The sequence below is a fragment of the Pituophis catenifer genome, unplaced genomic scaffold (assembly GCF_029215685.1).
Source record: "Pituophis catenifer annectens isolate HBS135680 unplaced genomic scaffold, rPitCat1.0.hap2 SCAF_3, whole genome shotgun sequence".
Taxonomy (NCBI): Eukaryota; Metazoa; Chordata; class Lepidosauria; order Squamata; family Colubridae; genus Pituophis; species Pituophis catenifer.
Window position 1 is genome coordinate 88688395 of NW_027256883.1, and position 14870 is coordinate 88703264.

The window sequence follows — 14870 nt, forward strand, 5'->3', positions numbered from 1 at the left end:
GATTTCATTTGGAAATGACAAACTTTGCTTTTTAAAGGCAATTCTACATAAAATATGTGAAAGGCAAGCTTTAGACTGAGATGCTAGAGTTGCCCTTGAATAAATAGCTCAGGACTGAAATGATCTCATTATGGATTGAAATGATGTTGTTGAGACCAATAATACAAAGGATTTGGGATAATCATCCTTGGGATAAGAATAGCATTAGGACTAGAATTATTGCTCATGAGATGAAATACCCAAGACTAGACCCGAAGCAGTGGCATGCTTCGGAGCCTTAGTAGCGCAGCAGACTAAACTGCTGTTAAAGTAGCACTTAGCTGCCAGCTGCCTGCAATTACTGTGAGTTCAATTCTCACCAGGCTCAAGGTTGACTCAGCCTTCCATCCTTCCGAGGTAGGTAAAATGAGGACCCGGTTTGTGGGGGCAATAAGTTGACTTTGTATAAAATAGAACATCGCTTGGGGGGGCTCTACTAAGCAGGTATATACAAAAGTATGAAGGCTATTGCTTAATGCATTGTAAGCCGCCCTGAGTTTCCGGAGAAGGGCGTCATATAAATCGAACTAATAAATAATAAATAAAATAAATGCTGGAACAGCATGAGCTCATGAGAGCCAATTGTTAAGTTTTTTGGTTTAGTGGAGCTTGAGGTACAGCAAAAAATATAATCCTAAGTAATTGTAAAGAAAGGCACTCTTTGATTTTAAAGAATGAATCTAGTATATGAATTAGTTATCTATTTTTGAAAGTCTTTGTGCTCTAAAAATGACAAGATGTGGCATTATTGCTTAACACATTGTAAGCCGCCCTGAGTCTCTGGAGAAGGGCGGCATATAAACCGAAACAATAAACAATAAATAAATAAATAATTATGCTACTACATATATAATCCTGATTTAATAAATGCGACAAATTCACAATCAAAATATGGAACTAAAATGGAGCTAAAATTAAATATAAAAACTAATCTAATAACACACATTTTGAGGGAGCCAAAGGATGGTGCATGCAAACAAGTGCTGTTTAATAATATAAATCACATGAGAAATTAATACTTACATTTAAATATAATAAAAAAGCTCATCCCTTCACTAATAAGGTCTGCCTTAGGAATTTTTTCCTGACTCATTCAGCTGGACTTCAAAGATTATCCTTCCATCTTCCAAGAGATTCTCATGTAACATTTAAAACACATAAATATTGTAGCTAATTAGAATGTATTTAGCTAATTAGAAGGTCATACATTCCATCTCATTTGTACTGTCGTTAGGTTTTCTTTTCAAATTCATTTTATGCCTGATATATAGTTCATGCTTAGTTCTCACTTATTTCATTATCAGAATATTTATTTATTTGTCAGATATTACAGAATATCAGTAATCCATCTTAGTAGTTACTCACAGCTCACACTATAGTTGTTATTCACAACTCATAATCGGAGTGAGTTTCCATTACTTCCTAAAGACATTTTCTTTTCATATAACTCTTCATATTGTTCTTTTTGTATGCAGAAGTGCAATTTCCTCATTTCCAATTATCAAGTACCCTGAGTTTATGACAATTGAGTACAAGTATATTACCCCCGTCAAAAATACTATAATCAAAATAATATAATTCTCCATCTGGTGCACTCCCAATAGGTTGGCACTGTGACTATATATAGATATCCCAAATCTCTTGGTTTCTAGCCTGGTGCTTTAAACACTAGCTCTCTTAGTATTATATTATACACTGGTATGATAACATATTAATTCATATCTTCTGTTTGTCATGGCAATATGTGCTGTGCAACTATTTTTGATTCTCTCTCTCCCTGCACCTCCCCCCCATTACGATCTAGAATTGAGTATAATTTGCGACTATATTGCATTTTTAACAGGATGCATTTAACATTCATTGCCTCTATAAATGGGTGGGGAGGGGATCTAGGAACTGAGCTTAAACAAGAGGCTTGTATGAATGAGGAAGAGAAATATGATTTAAAGAGAAGCAATACGTCATCTTTTTAAAAATACACTTTTGACCATTAATTTGCTTTCATTTATAGTCCAACGAGAAAAAACTGGGGGGGGGGGGGTGGATATTAAGCATGCACATTGGTTAAGTAAAAAATGGTTGCATTCAGTTTCAAAAGTCTATAGAGAAAATATTGATGTGCTATTTTGAGCATGTTTCTCTACGGTTAAAGGTACCACACGAAAACAGAAAACAAGCGTTAATTTTATTACATAACTAGTGGAACTACAGCCATTTAGATCGCAGAAAGAAAAGACTGAGCATTTAATGCATCTGAAATGCTTGACTTGCCAATGACCATTTTGACTCTACTCGCTTGTCTCACTTGCACTAATTTAGTCCTCCAACACGAGATGTCCATAAGAGGGCGATCTTCTGTTTCTCTCGCGGTCGGGCGTAGCGGAGAAATATCACGAGATTCCACCGCGAAATATCGCGAGACTCCACGGCGGAATGTTTTGAAACCAGGCAACTTCGCTTTGCTCGAGGTTTCTTAATTATTGAAGTTGCCTTCGATTTAAAAAGTGCTTTTTTAAAAATAAAATAAAATAATGATCGATGGTCTCCTAGACTCCTTCTCTAAAAACGATTCTCTTGACCTAGCGAAGCTTCCAGGTTCAAAGTAGGACGTTACTTTGCCAGAAGTGAAGATGGTGTCGCCTCTGAATTTGGGCGAAATTGAAGCGAGAGTGCCCTATTCCAAAATGGCTGCCGAGACAGACAGTCCGGTGGAGAAGCGTCTTCTTTCGTTTCCGCTGTGGTTTGGGACCCCGGTAAGGTTCTCTTCGAGCGGCGTCAGATCAGGGTCCCCAAGGGAGCTGGGTTAACCCTCTGTCCGGGGAACGAGGAAGAATGGACAGTCAGCAAGAGCTTTTATTCAGTTACGTGCACCAAACACTTTTTGAAAAACCTCTTATAGGGTTGGCCTGCGCAGATCTGGTCTACCCTGAAACAGTTAGAATTTGCTGCATCCCCTCGAGTGCCATCTAGGGATCATTCGGATTTTTTGCAACTGAAGGCAGTTCTATATTGGGGCCTCTTGTGTGATTTTTGCAATGATTAATGTTACCATATACACAACATAGAGCCAGTTTGGAGTACTGGTTACTACACAAGGTTAGAAACCAGGAGTTCTAGTCCGGCTTGTGGCATAAAGCTGGTTGGGTGACCTTGGGACAGTCACACTGTCTCAGCCCTAGAAAGGAGGTAATGGGCAAACCATCTCTCTCCACACCAGAGGTCTTCAAACTTGGCAACTTTAAGACTTGTGGACTTCAACTCCCGGAATTCTCTGGGACAATTGGCTGGAGATGGCTGGAGAATTCTGGGAGTTGAGGTCCACAAGTCTTAAAGGGGCCAAGTTTGAAGACCTCTGCTCTACGCATACATACACACACAAAAAAACAACAATAGGCAGCATGTAACTAGGAATGGCTGATGATGTGAAAACTAAGGATAGGACCTAGGTAGTACTACTTAGATGGAACACCAGGAATCATAAGGATATATATAAAGTAAACATGGAAGACAAACAAAAATTCCTGGAATTTAGCAGTGGCAAACCATTTATGTATTGCTGCCAAGAAAACTACCTAGATTTTCATCAGGAGTTCAGTTCATCTTAGAAGAAACATCTGCTCAGTGTTATCTTACAGAGGAAAAGAGAGTGAGAGCTAGAAATGCTCTTGAACATTTCATTTATCTAGAAGTGCTGGAACTTGCTTTCTTTGTTTTCTGGAAGATAATTCTCCTGCTAGTTTTAATATTTATTTTTAGATTGTGCCTTCAAGTCATTGTTAGCTCCTGGCAAATGCCCGGACTAGTTCCTGCAGAAATTTTGGAAATGGCTTGCCATTGTCTTCTTAGTGCTGAGAGTGAGTGGCCAAAGGACACCCACTGGCTTTGTGCCTAATAATATTGTTAGCTCCTGTTTGCCCTACAACAGCAGCCTTGTAAGGAAGATTGGGCCTAGAGAATGATTGGTCCAAAGCTTTCATGCCTAAGGAAGGGTTACATCTTACAGTCTCTGGGTTTTAGTCTAGCACCTTAATAATTTCATCAAATGAGGCATGGGGAAAATGAAAAATTGAAAATCATGTTTTATTGTCAAACATGTCTACTATTCTAAAGTCTTACCACTGTGCTTCATGCTAAAACCTATTTTCTCCTTTTTCTCCAGAGTGAGAAAGTGACCTGTCCTTATGATGCTAATCATCAAATGCCTAAATCTTCCTTGGAGAAACATATGATATCCTGTAGATTGAGGAAACTAGACTATTCTAAAGAGGAAGAGGTAATGCTTTGCTATTTTCCCCCCTTTTAAAAAGGTTATTCATATTTTGAGGATGGAAAGAAAACATTTGCTCTTCTTTTGAAAACAAGGCTGGCTTTAGATATTTGAAATGGACACCTGTTAGATGGACACCAGACTATTTTCCCCTAAAGTTGTTACTGCAAAAATCTGTTAGAACTCCATTAGCAAATTAACACAGATACTAAAATCAAAGTCATGGATGAGCAACTTGAAGGCTATTCTACCCACAGCTCATTGAGACCTCCCCACCCCACCCTGTTCACTTTCTCCTGATGCTCAGCTGATGGAGAGAATTTGATAGCTGCGAATGATAAATTTTAGAAAAGACTTCCAATAGTCTCAGAAACTTGCTTCTTCCATAAACCAAACTAATTTGGTATATTGTGATTCACTTTTACATACAGACAAATGGCAGAACAATTATAGCCAGTGTTTATTTTGTTGTTCCCTTTGGTTTACTCTCTCACAGTTCTTTTACCTCATTCTAGTATTTCTGCTAGTTTCAGAAAGTGTTTTCAATTATTTTTACAGATAAAGTTTTACTTTAAATACTTTCCACAGTTATATTGATAAGGTTATTGCAATATTAGATAAGGCGTAAACATCATGCATTCTGTAGATACCATTATACTATCATAGTGCCCAACGATCTTGTCTCACCTTTAAAATAAAATAAAATAAAATAAAGATCAGTAAAATCAGTTTGTAACACAGTCTTTACTGGTAAGAATTTCTTTGTTCCACAAAGGCCACACATGTTGGCATATAAAATTAAAGTTCTACATTGCTTAAAGTGGCAATCTCTTCCTTGCAAAGCCATCCATATACCTGTTTTGGACATTTTTTTTCATGTTTCCAACCTTCTCATTTTAGGAAGGATTGGTGAGAAGTTGGTTGCCTTGCACCTTCAGAGGGATCTGAATGAAATGGTATTCTAGTAGATTTCAGGGTTGGGTATGTGACTGAAATGGCATTGGTTGCATTTGTGGATGGTCTCTAGATGGAACTGAATGGTGGTAGTGCAACTGTCCTAGCTCTGCTTTATTTCTCAGTGGTTTTTAATACCATCAAATGGACTGGCTCCGGTAGTTAGACATTTGGGACAGTGTTGTAGTAGTTCTCTTCCTTCATCCAGGATTGATGCCAGTAGGAGAGAGGTCTACCCCACAACACCTCTTGTGTGGGGTGCCACAGCTGCCTCCCCACTAATATTTAACATCTGCATGAAGCCACTGCATGAGATCATTTGTTGACACAAGTATCATCATTATCACTATCATCAATATGCTAACAATGCTCAGTTGTATATCTCCACCTCTGTTCAGACAGGAGGTTCTGCCTTAGTGTCTGGAAGCTGTGGAGTCTGGATTGGGAAGAACAAGTTTGAACTCAATCCCAGTAAGATGGTGGTTTTAAGTTTTAGGACTGCCTGGATCTAGAGAGTTGTGCTGTGCACCAATGTGAAAAATTATAAAAGGAGTGAGAACTGGACATGATTCTACTACAATTTTGGAGCTGGGGTGCCAAATCTTGTAGATGATTTATGAGGATGACTTAGGAAATTATTTGATCAGGGAAATCCAGTACAGTGGGTTTGTTTATCTGCTACTTTTATCTTTTTGAATATTATCTTATTGAATATTATCTTATTTCATCTATTTTCTATTAATTTCGAGGCTGGTGGCTGATCAATTATACTTCCATTTGATAATATTATTTTACATATATTTTGCTTCCTAGGCTGAAATGTATGATTCTACTTTTTTCTATGACAAAGGCAAAATTCCTAAAGTTCAAATGGGTGAGTATGAATGTGATAATAAATACTAAAGTACAGTACTGAAATGTAACATACTAACAAATGCTCATTCATATTTTTAGAAGCAAGAATAAAAACATCAGACCAGATCTTGTATCTGCTCTCAGTTTAAAACGTTGATGCTATGCAGAGATGAAGTATGGATATATGTTTAAGAGCTGTCTACAAGTAGTCTTCAATTTACAAAGATTGCTTAGTAGTTGTTCAAAGTTACCACAGATCTCTCAAGGTTACATGTCAGGGTTCCAACCGATGCCCTAATTAAATCATAAACCTCGAGCCAAGCTTCAAAAGAAATCCAGTTGTTTATTAGGAGCTTTATGTTCCAAGTGAAGCCAACTCTGACTCCATATAATTTATGTTCAAGTTCTGACCCTGTTTCCACCCTCCTCCCAAGGTGTGTCACAAAGCAATTTCTCAGCCGCTGTGGATAACCTCGGAGATGGCCTTGACAGAGATATAGCTGGAATGTGCTTTTGTTTTGACAGACGTGCTGCCTTGCCGCAGCTGCAGAGTTCATTTTCCCATCCCCTTTGCCTATGGCAACTCAAGAGCAGACCAGGGATGCCTTGCGAGTTGACAACTAGGAATTGAACACACACGTCCCATGACTATGCTGAGCATTTTGGATGGCCTGCATTTATAGCTGTTTGCAGCATCCCCCAGGCATGTGAGCCATGATTGACAATTTTTTTGCTGTAAATTGTTTACTTCTGGTTTCTGGCAAAAAACAACAACACTCATTGTAGGTAATGAATATGCTTAATGACTGCAGCATTTGTTTAGTAAGTATGGTGATTCACTTAACTATTGTCACAAAAAAGGTCCTAAACTCAGATGTGGTTACATCAAGTTGCATTTTTAAAATGCTTTTATTTTCAAGGCTTGGAATCAACTTCTACAGGTGAATTTGTGGAATTATTTGTATTGTAAAGAGACAATTGTTGATCGTTTTTTATAACTTGCTTAACAATGATAATTAAATAAGATACAATTAGCTGCATCATAATAAGTGAAAACCAACACCCCAATCAAAAATAGATAAATAAACATTGTGGCTTAACACGATATATGAACAATGTTAGTTTGACTACCCCAAGACTTATTTTTTTCAAAATCTGTAATTTTTGATTCTCTTGATTTTATAAGATTCAGCAAGTCTGGAATACTAAGAATGACTATAGAAAAAGAAACACATGATTTCCAATGATACAGATTTCTGAGTATATTGTTAACATTGCTCATTACTGCAAAATTATAGTCTCTTTTTCAGGCACTACATTTAATGATTACAAAAGTATACTTATGTTACGGTGTTATCTTTTGTTTTGCTACAGACAAAGATTTGCAGTTTGACATTATTAAAAAAGCCATGGCCAAAGAGTGTGGAAATTATTGCCCAGGTAAGTGAAAGCTAAGCTTTGTCACTGGGGAGCCCACAAACATCCACTTGGTATAGAAACTATGGTACTGACTGAAATTCTAAACACAAATTTGATTTTTATTTACTTGCCTTGCATATGGTGAATAATGGTCTGATATAAAGAACTCTTGTTGAATATCTCCTTTGCTCTTCTCTGGGAACTTACTAAAAACATTTGCTTTTATAGGGCTCAGTCACTGTTTTGCCTACATGCCACCTAATTCCTAACTGGGAAATCATTCCCATTGCCAAATGCAAAATGGGGACTTTGATTTCAAATACACTATTAGCCCTGCTGGGACAATTAGATGTACTATAAAAAACAGCGAGAAGCCCAGTTATGCATATACAGTATACAATATACAAGAAAACTATGTTCCCTAAAAACTGGGTGTAGTCCCCAATCCTCAAAAAATTGCTGATGAAATATAAATTTTAATATGAGAAAGGAGGAAGCTTAATAACGACATGGGAATAATTTTTTATTTGAATGTAATATTTATTTGGTGTTACTCACTTCTTAGTTTTAACTCCCATTTTTCTAAGTGTGAGCTCAGCATCACATTTAAAGGTGCAGTGCAGTCTTCACCCCACCCGACAAATTACATCTCACATTCTAAAATTATGGGCGATTCCTTTTCCTAGCCAATTTCCAGTTTGTCCTAGGAGTAAACAGCCTTTTTGATTCTAATTATAGTAGTAATAGGTCAAATGAAGTCAGTAGCTTCATGGAAACTCCACAAATAGCAGTCTATATCAGGCCACTTGCCACATAAAACTTCAGAACATTGCTAACTGTGTTGGTTTTGATTGATAAATCCAAACTGTCCTCACATTTTAGGAACTTATTCATCTCAGCCTGCGGAAGTTCCACAAAACCACAAGCGTTACGTCTGTGATCTGACCCAAGCTGACCGCCTTGCAATTTACGATTACGTCCTTGCAGAGACAAAGAACCAGAGGTCAAGATCTCAAGCAACAGAAAATGACAGTGATCTGTTTGTAGATTTGGCAGCAAAAGTCAACCAAGGTCTGGAAGAAAAATTTACAGCTTTTACATCTGCTTTTTTATATTTAAAAATTACAAAACATGTAAAATGTCTCTTGCTGAGGGATCCTTTTTTCTGTTAAAATGGGATGCTAATAGTATTCCCTGTTTTCTTATAACACTGGCATTCCCAGATTAATGAATTTGAATTAAAATTAATGGGACAGAAATTGGCCTGAATTGCACTCAGTAGCTATTGCCTGTCATTGGCACCAGGTGATCAACCCCTTTCCTCCATTGCTGAGACAGATTGCTGTCACAGCAGTGACATTAATTTGCTTTATTTGTTATCTTGAAAAACCCCTCCTAGTAAAAGTGGTCTAGATTACAGGCATTTGCTGAAATTATCTATCATATATAATCCTCATTTTTGTACTTATATTACTGAATACATCCACTGGAATTATTGTTTCTAAAACCGCATGCTTTTTTCCCTTTTAGATGATGGCCAGAAAGGTCCAAAATCTCATCTTGAAATTCTTGCAGAGATGCGGGATTATAAAAGACGGCGGCAATCGTACAGAGCTAAGAATGTTCATATAACAAAGAAATCCTACACAGAGGTCTATATGATTTGGGAGTCATATTATCTCAAACTATTTTCTTCTTACTTTAAAAACATCTGTATATTTATTATTTATTTATTTATTTATTTATTTATTTATTTATTTATTTATTTATTTATTTATTTATTATTAATAATAAATTATTTAAGGTATATGAAATACCTTAAATAGGCAGGAATATTTAAATTCTCCTGTTTTCCAAAAATATTGTTGAGTTGAGGCTATCAGTGTGTAGATGCTGTCATTGTAGATAATACATTGCAATAAGTTAAATTTGCCTGATCTTAAAAAGTTTATAACCTTGAATATTTGGTGTCAATTATTGTAACATTTAGATTTACTGCAGTTCATATTTTTCCCAGTTCAGTTCAGTTGGGATGGTTAACTATAGCCAGCACGTGGCAAAAAAAATAGGAAAAATATTTGGATGGATAAATGAAGTACAGGCCTAGTGACCATCTTTCAAACACTTGTTTTATAAGTTATTTTTAATATTTAGTTCTTCATTTGCAGATATTTACTTTCTCTTTCAATTTACGCATTTTAATTGCTTAAGATAATTATAATGCATTAACAATATTAACAGCTACATTACCTTTCGATACATTTTTTCCTTTGTTTTATATTGGGACAATTATTTTACATAATTTTATAATAACTGGAAAACATTAGTAGCCAAAAGGAGAGAAATGGGTTGAAGGAATGAATGTAAGCAAAGTACACATAGACCAGGAGTGTGAAACTTGCATTATCATGGCGTCGTCCTGTGACATATCACGACTTTTTCCCCCTTCATTAAATCGGGCGTGGGTGTGGCCAGTGCGTGATGCATCCAGCCCGCAGGCTGCAAGTTTGACACCCCTGACATAGATCTTATTAGTGACATTGTGCATAAGGCAGCTTTCCATATGATTATTTAGCCTGTTCCGGCATACCTTAATATTTTATCTAATTTCAATATTTCTGAATACTCAGGTAATCAGAGATGTGATTGGTGTACACATGGAAGAACTTACCACTCATTGGCAGGAGGAGAACAGAAATATTGGGGTTCATGAAGATGAAAAATCCTCTTTTTCAGCAAAGTCTTCAGGAAGGTATGATTATCATTGCCAAATCTTTGCTGTTTTCTAAATTGGCAGTAATTTTAAGAAATCATACTTTTTGTTCCTCTGTTAATTCAAACAAAACTGGAATTACTGACTTGCAGATTAGGTCTGTGTATCATGGTATTGTGCTATATATACCCAGTGTCCAATACAGTTTACTTTCACTCTTTCCAATGCCTATTTCCTTTAGTGATGTTACTGATTTTATATTTTGTAAAAGTTGTAGAACATCTATTCCTTTATTGCTTAGAAATGGATTGTTGACCAGTTATTGACAACAGATAAAATTATCGTTTGATAGTTGTGAAAATAATCAGAGAAGTTAAGAATGCTTATGTGAGAAGCAGGGCTTTGTTTAAATATTGTGTCATGGCAAGTGGCAGAAGCAGGTTGTCTTTCCAAGCACAATGGCATTCAGAAAGCAGGGTTAAATATCACAGTTGTTAAAAATAATGGCTTCCTCCTTGCAATATTTTACAGAAAGATTTTTCATAATTCAAATTTTATTAGAAAAACAACTTTATTCACTGTCTAGCTTCCTAAGCGCTGTCATCTTTAAATGGAAATACAACATTCAAATAAAAGTAGGTAGCAAACAATACAGAGGTAGATATTTCACTTTATTTCCCACTAATTCTAGTGCAGCTGAGATCCGACAGCAATGGTGATGCAGTTGGGCTATATTTTGAAGCCCAGTCCTCTCTTACATGATTCTGTGCAGCTAATTGTTATGTCATTAGTGGCAATTTTCACCAAGAGAAATTAGCATTCATTCCCTCCCCCAACATTAATGATCAAGACCACTGCTACGATATAATTACTGTCTTTTCTTTAGTAAAGAAGAGCGAAGATCTGCATCAGCTGATTCAAGGCAGTCTTGTGGAAGTTCAAAAGATATTGATTATACTCGACATAGGAGGAATTCAAGTAGAAGTCCAGGCAGACGGAAAAGAAGTCGAGAAAGAGAAAGAGAGAGAGATTCCCGAAGGAAAAGAGATAGGTAAGTAGTATCTTTGATATCTGACTTGTGTTGAACTAGAGTGATATTACATCAAAGGCTGGGATTGTAGGACATGCTTAAAACTTGTTTACATTCAGTGTTAATTTGTAGGAAAGAATTTCATAGTGATTTTTTTTTTTTAATTTGATTTATATGCCGCCCTTCTCCGGAGACTCAGGGCGGCTTACAATGCGTTAAGCAATAGCCTTCATACTTTTGTATATTTTATACAAAGTCAGCTTATTGCCCCCACAAACTGGGTCCTTAGAAAGGATGGAAGGCTAAATTTTCATCCAGCTATTGGCTTTAAGTCTTATACTTGCCCAAGATATTAAATCAAAAGATGTATCAAATTAGTAATGATATCAGAATCAATTATAAACTCAACCATATACTTTTTAAAAATAAAAGTTGATTTCATAATAATCAGCATAATCTAAAAGAAATAACAATATGGAATTCTATATATCATAATTTCTCCTATTTCAGAGAAAGTACTAAAAATATCCTGACATAAAATAATTAAAAATAAAATGAATTTTGAAACTCCCCATTAGTTTCCTAGGTTGACCAGGTTAAAATAAACTACTATTACATGAACTTACTCCTGTCTTTTTACTTCAACTGGCCTATAACATAGGCAGTGATTTTTTTATATAAAAAGGGCTGTTGGGAATACATGGATTATGAAGTGGTGTAAATAAAACTGAAGACTTAGCATTGGGTTCTGTTTTAACAACCAAATATACAGAAAGAGATGAAAATATTACTCGAAAGTAATTGTGATCTTATAGAAGTATTTTCTTTAGGATTTATAAGCAAAATACAGGTAGTCCTTGATTTACAACAGTTCATTTACTGACTGAAGTTACAACGGCACAGAAAAAAGAGATTTATGACCATTTTTCACACTTATGACCACTGCATCATCCCCATGGTCACGTGATTTACATTTGGATGCTTGAGAACTGATTCACATTTACGACGGTTGCAGTGTCCCAGGGTCATTTGATCACCTTTTCTGACAACCAAAGTCAATAGGGAAACCAGATTCACTTAACAACAGTGTTACTAATTTAACAATTGCAGTGATTCACTTAACAAATGTAGCAAGAAGAGTCATAAAATGGACAAACTCACTTAACAAATGTTTCATTTAGTAACATAAATATTGGGCTCAATTGTGGTTGTAACTTGAGGACTACCTGTAACTTTTTTTCCATAAAACCAGGGTGAATAAATGTAGCTTTTAATAGGAAATTGTTTTATTCCATGTAGGATTAAATCTTAAATGGTAGAAAGTTTTTAAAAATAAGTCCAGTTGCCTCTTCAAAAAGCACCTTTGGAACAACCATGACCTGGATGACTGAGCATCTCCATAGATTTTTAAAAATGAGTTCTTTACTAGTCTGCCCAAAACTGTTCTGTGGCCTGGGTAATTTAATCTACTTAGATAAATTGCTAAACTATTTAAAAAAATAATGAAGCATGCAATATATAAGCAACTGAGTTGTATGAATGTGAAGATTAGCTCTGTTTTGATACTATTGTACTTTGGGGGTAACTAAATCAATTAGTTGTCCTAATAATGCTGATTAATATACACAGTGTACAGAGTAAGATATTACTTATATATTACCATATTAAAAATAGCCATCATTTGCTCTTGTACAACCAGTATTATATAGGGTGTGTTCACACAACCAAACTAAGCCAAAATGTGATCTCCTTATTTATTGCTTAGCTCAGTCATTGCTTAATAACTGGTTATTTAACAATAATTTGAAATTATGAAGGCCTTGACAAGGGTGTTTTACAGCCTGTAAAAAATTGTACAGACTATTGTAAAATGTCATTCCACCCCACATTGTCACAGAATCATGATCTGGGTGCCTGGCAATGTATTTGCACTTAAAACTGTTAACAAATGCCCCATGATTGTGTGATTGTTGCTTGCAATATTTCCTGCTGGCCTCCCCAGAACATCAACGAGGAAGCTGGCAGGGAAGGTTGTGGATTGCTGCAGCCTACCAGGAGGATTCTGTCATCTATGGGGGTTGGATAAAAGAGGTCCCTGCCATTTTGTGCTTGCTTGGATTTCAGCAGCTGAAATTCAATCATGCATGGAGCCCAAAATCCCGCTTTCCCATCCCTGCAGAGAGCTCTGCAAAGGTGGAGAAAGAAGGATGCTCAGCTCCATGCCTACTTGTCCCTTGGCAGCTGAAATCCAAGCACGGACAGAACCCCAAATCCCTCCACAGGCACAGAGTCTCTGTTCACTTAACAGCCCATGAGATCATTTAATGACCATAATGAGGATTGTTGGATCATGGTCATTAAGTGAAGCAGTCAGGTGGGTCATTTTGATTAACAACCCCTTCACTCGATAACGAAGACTCCATTCCCAATTGTGGTTGTTAAAGTGAGGACTACTTGTATTATAAATCACGCTTTATATGTTCAAACATTCTGTGAATCTGGACAGTTTATTTAGTAAACTGTATTTAAGTAGCTTTTAGCTTGTACTATAAGAACATATTCACCATGAGTGTTTTGATTGCAAGAGAAGGGATAGAGTTTTTTTTATCTTCTCTATCTCCTTTTTTGTATATTGGTGAAAAATAACAGATTCCCCTCCATTGGAACAAAGAACAGTCTCAGGAGAAGGGAGACACTGAAAACAGGAGAGGGAAGAAATACTGTAAATTAACTAGCCTTTATACTGCTCTGCTTCGCACTTCTGTGATCTCTCTCTAAAAACTCATTCATTTTGTGCAGTCCAGTTAGATTTAAGATTAAAGGGGAAATAGTTACAATAGTGCCTCAAAGATTCTATATTCTAAGTAGCTGATGAAAAAGGTATCAAAAGATAAATATCAGCAAATGCAGCAGTATGTATTTCAATTTCATTTCAGTATGCATGAGCATTATAAGGATAAACCCTAGTTTCATGAAAATATGATTTTTTTAAAAAAAGTAATAGCGGAATAAGCTCTAACATAATACTGGCTTTCATTTTATTTCAGAGATGAAGGAAAGCATCATAAAAGAAGAAAATAATACTTGCATTTCTATTACAAGAGATGAGGCAAACCAAGTTGTATCTGTTTAATTAACATATCTCACTGACAACTAAGATGTTAGCTACTTTAATAAATATCATTTGAAATCTCTACCACACTTGTAAACTGGATATATGCCACCCAGAGTCACTTTGGATAGTGAAAAGAATGACATAAAAAATTAATAAATAAAATAAATACATTGCTTAATTATTCACATAGACAATTACCACTCTTTAAATCAATTGTTGTTGGTTCTAATATTAAACTATTCTTAAAAAACATTGATTTTAGTAACATTCATCAAAATATTCTGCCTTTATTTTAACAATAAATATATTTTATTGTAAAAATAAAAAATATTATTTATAGTACAAATAAATTTTTACTATAAATATCTGGGTGACAAACATATTCAACACCTCCTCCTCCTATTGTCACCACAACACCCCTGTAAGATGGGTTGAACTGAGAGAGAGAGAGAGAGAGAGTGGCCCAAAGTTACTCAGC

At 35.9% G+C, this 14870-nt stretch overlaps 1 protein-coding gene across 1 annotated transcript; it reads left to right on the top strand.

Annotated features, from left to right (window-relative positions):
- The first annotated feature begins 2618 nt into the window (after window positions 1-2618).
- SNRNP48 (small nuclear ribonucleoprotein U11/U12 subunit 48) lies at window positions 2619-14473 on the top strand. Its single transcript, XM_070939099.1, has 9 exons — window positions 2619-2792; window positions 4199-4312; window positions 6074-6134; window positions 7490-7555; window positions 8417-8605; window positions 9065-9186; window positions 10165-10286; window positions 11134-11298; window positions 14325-14473. Exons 1-9 carry the CDS (start codon window positions 2670-2672, stop codon window positions 14356-14358), a joined length of 996 nt encoding a protein of 331 aa, XP_070795200.1. The 5' UTR covers window positions 2619-2669; the 3' UTR covers window positions 14359-14473.
- Window positions 14474-14870: the final 397 nt, after the last annotated feature.

Excerpts from the sequence above, each read along its gene's own strand:
- SNRNP48 (XM_070939099.1), top strand. The coding sequence starts at position 2,670 with ATGGTGTCGCCTCTGAATTTGGGCGAAATTGAAGCGAGAGTGCCCTAT. Across the intron at positions 4,313-6,073 it reads ACTATTCTAAAGAGGAAGAG|GCTGAAATGTATGATTCTAC; the intron begins GTAATGCTTTGC and ends TTTGCTTCCTAG. Across the intron at positions 8,606-9,064 it reads GGCAGCAAAAGTCAACCAAG|ATGATGGCCAGAAAGGTCCA; the intron begins GTCTGGAAGAAA and ends TTTCCCTTTTAG.